The 9,788-nt window shown below is 35.8% G+C and overlaps 1 protein-coding gene across 3 annotated transcripts; it reads left to right on the top strand.

The window, feature by feature from the left end:
• Positions 1 to 3,259: 3,259 nt before the first annotated feature.
• LOC107824071 (protein NLP4-like) lies at positions 3,260 to 8,315 on the top strand. Of its 3 annotated transcripts, XM_075226020.1 has the most exons (6): positions 3,478 to 3,790; positions 4,251 to 5,217; positions 5,952 to 5,999; positions 6,083 to 7,013; positions 7,214 to 7,287; positions 7,385 to 8,315. In XM_075226020.1, the coding sequence occupies exons 2-6, from the start codon at positions 4,375 to 4,377 to the stop codon at positions 7,388 to 7,390; spliced, it is 1,902 nt and encodes a 633-aa protein (XP_075082121.1). In that variant the 5' UTR covers positions 3,478 to 3,790; positions 4,251 to 4,374; the 3' UTR covers positions 7,391 to 8,315. The 3 variants fall into 3 exon arrangements, with proteins under 3 accessions (XP_016506272.2, XP_075082121.1, XP_075082120.1); XM_016650786.2 differs by having other exon boundaries at positions 3,260 to 3,790; positions 7,214 to 8,315; XM_075226019.1 differs by having other exon boundaries at positions 3,652 to 3,790; positions 4,002 to 5,217; positions 7,214 to 8,315.
• The last annotated feature ends 1,473 nt before the right edge of the window (positions 8,316 to 9,788 follow it).

The following is a 9,788-nucleotide window of genomic DNA, read 5'->3' as shown; positions in this document are numbered from 1 at the left end:
GGTGCTGAAATATTAATCAACATGTTTTTGAAAATTTAACTCTGACATTTAGGGGCGAAGCTAGAGCGGCCGAAGAAGGTTCATCCGTAACTCTTTCGTCAGAAAATCACATTATATATAAATTTTTTTAATGTATATATAATAGATGTTGATTCCCTCGATAAAATTTATGTATTCATTACTGTTGTCGTCTGTTGAAATATATGATCACTTAATAATTCCTGAATTATTCACTACTGCATTTTATTGTTTCTTTGATGTGTTTGTCGCACCGAATACCACACGACATGTGATACTTTTTAAACCGCTGATCCTACCTCCAAGTGAGTCGTTTCTCTTTCAAGTTTAGAATATGATATAGGCAAACAATTGTCCAACCAAGATATCAAGTCGGTAAATATAAAGTATAATGTTACATTAATTATTTAAATGAGCATTTAAACTTGATCGATTATATGAATTTGAATTCGTGAAACTTCTTTTGATATCGTGGTCCATTATTTAAAGTGATATTTGATCTCAATTCTTCAAACTAATTTTTTATAATTATAAAATAATAGTAGGCAGTTGTAAACGTAAGAGAGAGATCCATTTTTATGATTGTCTTTTTCCACATTTTTTCTTTGTCCGATTCAGACATGCCAGATTTTGTCGCTTACGTAATCAAAGCAATATGAAAATACTAATTGCTTAACCTGGCAAACCTTATATATGGACAAATTTAGAGTTTATTATACTTTTTATTTTTATGGTTTGAGATTCATAAATAATTTTTTTCTTGTCAAATTAATGGCAGATTACGTCTGATCGCAAATAGCCTAAACAGTACTCAAAATAGTACTAATTTAACGATAGTGGTCATCATGTTGACCTGAATGCAAAAAGAAAATTAACTTTTTAAAATGTTTGTGGTGATGGAATCCATTATATAAGGCAGATTAGAAGTACCCTTTAAGTAATAAAAATAAAAAAAAAATCTCGAAAGATAGTATATATTATTATTTTTATTGATGGTAATGATATATTATCTCTTTTCGTCTTCTTGAGCCGAATGTCTTTCGGAAACAACTTCTCTATCCCTCGGGGTAGGGGCAAGGTCTGTGTACATACTATCCTCCTCAGACGCCGAATGTCTTTCGGAAACAACTTTTCTATCCCTCGGGGTAGGGGCAAGGTCTGCGTATATACTATCCTCCTCAGATCCCACTAGTGATATTTCACTGTGTCGTTGTTGTTGTTGATTATTGTTTCACTTATCAGTTAGTAAATTTTATTGATCAAAATGTAAATTCTTACTATGATTAATCCTTTCTTACATTGTTAATTATGTATTACAAAATAAAATATTTGTTAATTAGAGGATTAGTAGGTGTATGGTCCCCTTAATTTAGAAAGTAATGATTCCAAAGTGAGTATGGTGGAGCAACTTGCTATTTTTATTTCTGTGAGATCAGCAACTTGCTATATTTCTTTAGATTATTCTTTTGTTCCTTTTCTTTTAAATCTCATAAGACGCAAGTGGAATCTCTTTTTGGTTAACCACAATTTTTTTTTTAAAAGAGAATGTGTGACATATATTATTACAATAATAAGAACAATAATAATTACAGTCAAAGCTAGAGAGAAATGAAAAAAAAATAGGAGATTTTTTTTGTCATTCGGTGTTCATTACCCGCATTGGAGCCCGATTATATCCGGATTCGCATTGCGTAGGACCCCATTAGGGAGCAAGCGCTCCCTACCGAGGATTTTTACATACACAGAGCTCGAACCCGAAAAAAAAACCCAACTATAACATGAAAGAACAACACTAAAAGCACAATAATATTTGCAATTAGCCTAGATTTCCAGTCTTAAATGTTCACACACACTCTTATATATATATATATATATATATATTGACAAGAAGAAGATGGGTTATCATTTCGAGAGACTTTCACATGCTTCTATATTTTTTTTATCTCTTTTTGAGAGATTTTTTTTTTGGTTTATTTTTCTTGACAAAATTATATTATACTCTTTTCTGACAATTCATCTGAGGAAGTTGCCAATCCTCCAGATGAAAACAGTAAAGAACAAATCAATTAATTATGTCTTAATTTTTAGCCGGGGTCAATTATATAAATTCTTTGAATATTTAGAGAATTCATTAAAATTAATTACTTTAGCACCACTAATAACGTAAAAAATACTATACTATGATAAAAATTTATCTACTGTAGTAGCTAGCATACTTTATTTTCATATTATTAATTATGAATAGTACTTCTAGTTATTTTTTAGAATACATAATAATATAAAAAAATTTACACTATCATTAAATAAAATTTAACTGTTTATATAGTAGTTGTCAATCTCTATACTTTTTCTTTTTTATTACAAGTTGGAACCTTTTATATTTTCGAAAATGTGGTCCTAATTTGTTCTTGGTGCAGCTGTGGTTTATAATAACACTACCTAAAACTACACAAATGTTGTCATCACTCTGATTACCCATAATGGTTCAAACATTAATCTAATATTAATTCCTACTAATCCCTCACGCATTATAATCATCACTGCTTAGCACGCTCCAATCAAATTTCTCCTATTTCGCGCCCGAAAGTGTTACGAGCTTATTCACTTTTAGCCTGCACAAAAAATTGTATATATTCGGTAGCCGAAAAAGTATATAAATTTTATATGTAACATACAGAATATATATTTTTTTTGACAATTATTTTGAGAACGCCTATACAATATCATTTTTCTAAATGTTTTATCTTGCTAAACCACGGGCGATTCTAGGAGCGTGTAAGTGTTACGAGCTTATTCACTTTTAGCCTGCACAAAAAATTGTATATATTCGGTAGCCGAAAAAGTATATAAATTTTATATGTAACATACAGAATATATATTTTTTTTGACAATTATTTTGAGAACGCCTATACAATATCATTTTTCTAAATGTTTTATCTTGCTAAACCACGGGCGATTCTAGGAGCGTGTATAAAAAGTTCTTTTTCCTTTTTATTACTTGTAAAATAAATAATTAATACATGCAAGTTGATGTTTTTTTGTGCCTTTTTAAACATTTTTTTGTTTACGTCAGAGAGCATCTGAATATAGTAATGGATAATAAGAAAGTGGCAAACACACAATTCCTACTCACAAATACTGTACAAACCACCCACCCAAAAAAAATAAAAACCCAACAAAGAAGTGCATGAATTTAAGACCTTTTTATTTTTACCATTTTGAGTTTCATTTGCTCTTTCTTGAACTAAAGAATCCAAAATCAATTTGTACTTGTTTGTTGTGAGTGTTGGATTAGATGGGGGTGTTTTCTTGATTTGTAGTTGACTTTATAACGGGAATCCCCAGAGTTTTAGAGGGGGTTGTTGTTGGGGTGGGGGTATGTTAGGGGGTAGGTGGTGGGGCCAGTTCTTTTGTTAAGAGGAATCTTCTCTTGTAGGCAGACTTTACTTGAAGAGAATCATCAGAGCTAATGACAGATAATAGGAACTAAGAGAGAGAGAGAGAGAGAGAGAGAGAGAGAGAGAGAGAGAGAGAGAGAGAGAGAGAGAGAGAGAGATTTGTGATTGGTGGGATGTGGAGGGGAATTGGAGAGGGGAAGATATAAGAGGGACATTTAGTCCCTACACATGTTTTGTTGCTGATGCTGCTTCTTCTTAGACAGCCACACACACACACAAGAACATTTGCAGCCAAAGTTTACATTTTTACTGCACAAAAAGAAAGAATAGAGCAAAGTTTTGACCTTTGGAATATCCAAGAATCTTTTTTCATAGTGAGTTCCTCTTCCTCTCATTTCCTCTTTTGTCTCTATTTTCTCAACTTGGATCATTCATCTTATCTCTACTATGTCTACAATGTTTTTCTGTTCTTTGTCAATTTTCTTACCTTTTTCTCCCTTCAAATTTGTTTTATGTCTCATACCCTTCCTTCTTATTTGTATAAACTACTCTATCTTGAATTCTTGCAACTTTCTTTTGTTATAGGTACTGTTGTATAGATCTATATTTTGGTGGTAGCTGGTTATTTCTTCTACTTTTTGACTTTGGAAGCAGATATGTATACCAAGATTGCAAAATCCAACTTGGTGGAATATGTTGATATCTTCATATATTTGATTCTGGAACTAAATATTATTTGAAAAGTTCCTCTTTTTATTGTTGTTTTGAGATTCTTTGGTTCCTCTATCCTTTTTGCTTTACTGCTGATTCTAAGTAAGAACATAATTTTGGCAGATTTGGTTTTCCAAGGCTGGAGCTTTTTTAGGTTGTATTGTGTTAGAAGGATTCTTAGTGATTACCATAAATTTGGATCAAGTACAGTACTAATCTTAGGAATTTGAAGACAGATTGAGAGCAAATGGATGAAACCGTTATTCCTTCGAATCCTTTGTTGACAAACCAATCTGATTATTTCATGGATTTGGATTATGTGGATGGACTATTGTTAGAGGGATGTTGGTTGGAGACTACTGATGGTAATGAATTCTTGCAAAATAGTCCAGCCAATTTCAATGCTCCATTTGACTCTTCTTTTATGTGGCCTAATACTATAGATACCAACAATGTAGAGTTTAATGGGATCCCATCAAAAGATTTTCAAGAAGAAAAGCAAATTCAGCCTTTTGGTGAGAATGTAAACAATGCCATGTGTACTTCAGGTCAATCGGAAAGTCATTTTGTTGAAGCTCCAGAGTTGAATAGAAGGTGGTGGTTTGGACCAAAAGCTTCATCTTCTGTAATGGATAGATTGATTTGGGCACTTGGACACATAAGAGATTGCTCTAGGGATAAGGATATACTTCTTCAACTATGGGTGCCGATAAATAGGGATGGAAGGCATGTGCTCAGCACAACTGATCAACCTTTCTTACTAGACCTTAATTGCCCAAGGCTTGCCAACTACCGTCAAGTCTCTGTAAACTATCAATTTCCTGCAAATGAAGATTCTAAGGAGATTGTTGGATTGCCAGGCCGAGTGTTTGCAGATAAAGTTCCTGAGTGGTCACCTGATGTTAGATTCTTCCGGAGTGAAGAGTATCCGCGTGTTGAACATGCTCAGCAGTATGATGTACGGGGCACCCTTGCTGTTCCTGTATTTGAGCAAGGTAGTCGTAACTGCTTGGGTGTTATTGAAGTTGTCATGACCACACAGAAGATCAAGTATCGCCCGGAGCTTGAAAGTGTGTGCGAAGCTCTTAAGGTTTGTCATTCCCTCTAATTTGTTTTTGTTAGATAGCTTAAGTTTATATTCCTAATAGGCTGCGATAATATAAAGCTCAGTATAATGAAATCTATTGCTGTTTCGCACGTTAGTTAATTTGTTGTGGCTTTAAAGAAGTAGTATCACTGACAGTTTCTTGGTTGTTTTAGGACAGTGCTCATGGGCTTTGGAGTCTTTATCTCACTTAGATAAGGAGTAGAACTTTTACAACTGTAATCATTTCTTGGTTATCATAAAGAATAGTTTTGTGCTTTACTTATACAAAAAGATAGTTCACGAAGATCAAGATGAAATGCCAATTCCAAATGAATTAATATCTGATGAAGTTACGGAGATTGAGACAATAATAGTTAAGTTTACAAAAACTACATTACTTAGTCAAAATAATAATAAAAAATACTAGTAAAGTTAGCAAATCAGAAACAAGTTGAGTTCCATTAGTACTTGTTGCTAATTTCTTCACTTTGCTAATTTATCTAATCATTTGATGTTCCTCTCCTTTATTTAATCCTCATTATTGCACTTAGTTAGGGATCAGATTCTTATAGTCTCATAAGCTGCATTCTGTTTAGTCAAGATTTTCGGTTCTTGTTTTTAGTGTGCATAAGTCTTGCTTTTGTTATCCACATGGAATTGCTTGTTTGTCCACACTTTGGTAATATAGAGAGGTTCCAGTTTCCTGAAATTCTCTCAAACTTCTTATTTCTTAATAGGCTGTTAATCTCCGGACTTCCGAAGTTTCAACCACTCAGAATGCCAAGGTAATTGGACTGAACTTGCAAAAGAAAGCATTTGTTGAAGACTATAAAAATTTTCAGCATGATATATTGGATAATTTTATCAGGTATGTGATTTGAGCTACCAAGCGGCATTACCTGAGATTCTAGAGGTTCTGAATTCTGCATGTGAGACACATGGATTGCCATTAGCTCAGACATGGGTTCCGTGTGTTCAACAAGGCAAAGGAGGTTGCCGCCATTCTGAGGAAAACCTTATTCATTGTGTTTCCACGGAGGATTCTGCTTGCTATGTTGCTGACCCCCACGTTCGGGGTTTTCATGAAGCTTGCTCTGAGCACCATTTGCTCAAAGGGCAGGGTGTTGTTGGGAGAGCATTCATGACTAATCAACCATGCTTTTCAGCTGATCTGACCTCTTATAGCAAGACGGAGTATCCACTTTCTCATCATGCACAAATGTTTGGACTGCAAGCTGCAGTAGCTATACGTCTGCGGAGTATCTCAACTGGTTCATGTGACTTTGTTTTGGAGTTCTTTCTACCCTCAGACTGCAGAAATCCTGAAGAACATAGAAAAATGCTTACTTCGTTGTCCATTATCATACAAAATGTTTGCCGGACTTTAAGGGTTGTGACAGATAAAGAGTTGCAGGAAGAAGCTGTTTCTATAGGCGAAGCGGCAAACCCCTCATTTATTAGATCCAATAAAGAGCAGACTGAAACTTCTCAAGAAAGGACATCGTGGACCTCTTGTGACGCAGAGTTCCAGGAGAGTTCTACTGTTGTTTCTGCATTCCATGATGAGAAACCAGACGAAATGCTAAGGAAAGAACCTGTGGAGTTTAGGCACCATAATGATTCTGATTATGGGATGGATTTTGCCTTAAATGAAAACCATTGTGCTTCTGGGGAGGGTGTCTCTCGTAATGGTAAAAAGGGAGACAGGAGACGCACAAAGGCTGAGAAGACTATTACCTTGGAAATTCTTCAGCAATATTTTGCCGGTAGCTTAAAAGATGCTGCGAAGAGCATTGGAGGTAAGCATCAGTTGTCAAGTAACTTTCATGGATAGGATCCAAATGCATGCCTTTTTTTACCTCTGCTTTCTCATTTTGGTTTATAATTTTCATACTAATCCTATAGGTTGCTTTGTCCTGGTGGACCTTTAACATACAAAAATTTTAACCTGTCTTTTGCTGCTTCTTCTGTCCCCTTCTTTCTAATTCTCGAATTACAGTTTGTCCTACCACTCTGAAGAGGATATGCAGGCAGCATGGAATCAAACGCTGGCCTTCTCGAAAGATCAAGAAGGTTGGTCACTCCTTACAAAAGATCCAACGTGTTATTGATTCAGTTCAGGGTGCCTCTGGCTCTTTACAAATTGAATCCTTCTATTCAAACTTCCCAGAGTTAGCATCTCCAAATGTATCAAGATTGAGCCCTTTTGCAAACTCAAAGTCAAATGAACATCCAAAGGCCTTGAATGCGCAACAAGAAGGATGCGTTATGAGCCCCCATGCTGCTGCATCTAAGTCACCCTCCTCTTCTTGTAGTCGAAGTTCCAGTTCAAGTCAATGTTGTTCATCTGGTACAAAGCCACAATCTTCCCCTTTGAGTATTGCTGGTAATGACGATCCAATTGTCCAGGAAGAGTCTGTTGATAACGCAGTGAAAAGGGTTAAAAGTGAACCAGAGCTTCATTTATCAAGTGAAACACTGAAGATTTTACCAAGATCGCAAAGCCATGCATGTGTTGCTGAGAATCCTAAATCAGAAAGCCTTCTAGTGAAGAAGGGTCCTTTGAGATCTCAAGAAGAAGCTCCACGAGTAAAAGTGACACATGGAGAAGAAAAGATTAGGTTCCGGATGCAAAACAGTTGGAGATACAGTGAACTGTTGAGAGAAATTACTAGGCGCTTTGGCATAGACGATCCCAGTGGACTTCAACTCAAGTACATGGATGATGACTCTGAGTGGGTTTTACTGACATGCGACGCAGATCTGGAAGAATGTCTTGACGTTTGCATGTCTTCCCAAAATCAAATGATCAAGCTCATTTTAGTTCGTGATTCGCAGCATCATATTGGAAGCTCTTTCGGTAGCAGCAGTCCCATATTAGTGCAGTAGAGAAGTGGTGTAGCTCTAGTTGCAATTAGATGCCAAAATGAACATAGTTTCCTCTTTTAGGATTAGATCTGAAATGTTGATTGCTACACATAGTAGATTCACTCTATTTGAGTTTCATGTAAGTCAATCCTTTTGACTATTACAAATGTATTAAGCCATAAGGCAGTAATTATTTCATTATGCATGGGAAGGGCATTCAGTTTTATTACAAAGGTTATATGTAAGATTCTCCTCAAGTTGAACTCTCTAATGAAGAAATGAAAGGGTTTGATTAAGGTTGTATGTAGATACAGAAATCAATCCTTTGATAACATTGACTTGAAATATTTTAGGAGAGCCGTAACTATTCTTCATTAGATCATTTTGTCATTTTAATGGCCTCGCAAAAATTTAGGCGATTCGGATCCGGTAGCTCGGATTCATGCAGATAGCGTGAACTATATTACACGAAAATTTGGAAATCGGTCTGAATTCTAGGTGTTTGGCCCTAAAATGCCAAAAAGGAGGAACGGTCTTACCAAAGCCATAACTATTATTCATTAGGTCATTTGTGATGGCCCCAAAAAATTTTAAGCGATTCGGATTTGGTAGCCCAGATTCATGCAGATGGAGTGGACTATAACACACAAAAATTTGGAAATCAGTACGAATTCAAGTTTTTTGGACCTAAAATGCCAAAACGAGGAACCGTCATGCCGAAGCCATGACTATTGTTAATTAGGTCATTTTTTATGGCCCCGCAAAATTTTAGGCGATTCCGATCCGGTAGCCCGAATTCATGCCGATGGCGTGAACTATAGCACACGAAAACTTGGAATCGGCATGAATTCCATTTTTTGGCCCTAAAATGTCAAAAGGGAGGAATGCTCATGCCGGATCCATGACTATTGTTCATAAGGTCATTTTTGATGGCCCAGTAAAATTTTAGGTGATTCGGATCCGATAGCCCTGATTCAAGTTGATGGCTTGGACTATATAGCACACGAAAATTTAGAAATCGACCCGAATTCTAGCTTATTGGCCCTAAAATGCCAAAAAACGAGGAATGATCATGCCAAATCCATGACTATTATTCATTAAGTCATTTTTTGTAGCCCCGCAAAATTTTAAGCAATTTGGATATGGTAGCCTGGATTCATGCAGATGGCGTGGACTATAACACACGAAAATTTGGAATTTGCCCAAATTCCATTTTTGGCCCTAAAATGCCCAAAAAGGTGGAACGGTCATGCTGAATCCATGACTATTGTTCATAAGGTCATTTTTTATTGTCCCACAAAATTTTAAGCAATTTGGATCCGGTAGCCCGCATTCATGCATATGTCGTGGCTATAACATACGAAAATTTAAAAATCGACCTGAATTATATTTTTTGGCCCTAAAATGCCAAAAAATGAGGTACTCATGCCGAATACATAACTATTGTTTGTTAGGCCATTTTTTATAGCCCCGCAAATTTTAAGCGATTCGGATCCGGTAGCTCGGATTCATGCAGATAGCGTGGAATATAGCATACGAAAATGGCAATCAGCCCGAATTCTAATTTTTTGGAACTAAAATGGCAAAAAACGAGGAACAGTCATGTTGAAGCCCTCAATATTGTTCATTAGGTCATTTTTTATGGCCCCGCAAAATATTAGACTATTCAGTTCTAGTAACTCAGATTCATGCAGATGACGTGACCT

The sequence above is a fragment of the Nicotiana tabacum genome, chromosome 12, assembly GCF_000715075.1.
Source record: "Nicotiana tabacum cultivar K326 chromosome 12, ASM71507v2, whole genome shotgun sequence".
In the NCBI taxonomy this organism is placed as follows: domain Eukaryota; kingdom Viridiplantae; phylum Streptophyta; class Magnoliopsida; order Solanales; family Solanaceae; genus Nicotiana; species Nicotiana tabacum.
This window is presented reverse-complemented; position numbering and strand designations above follow the sequence as displayed.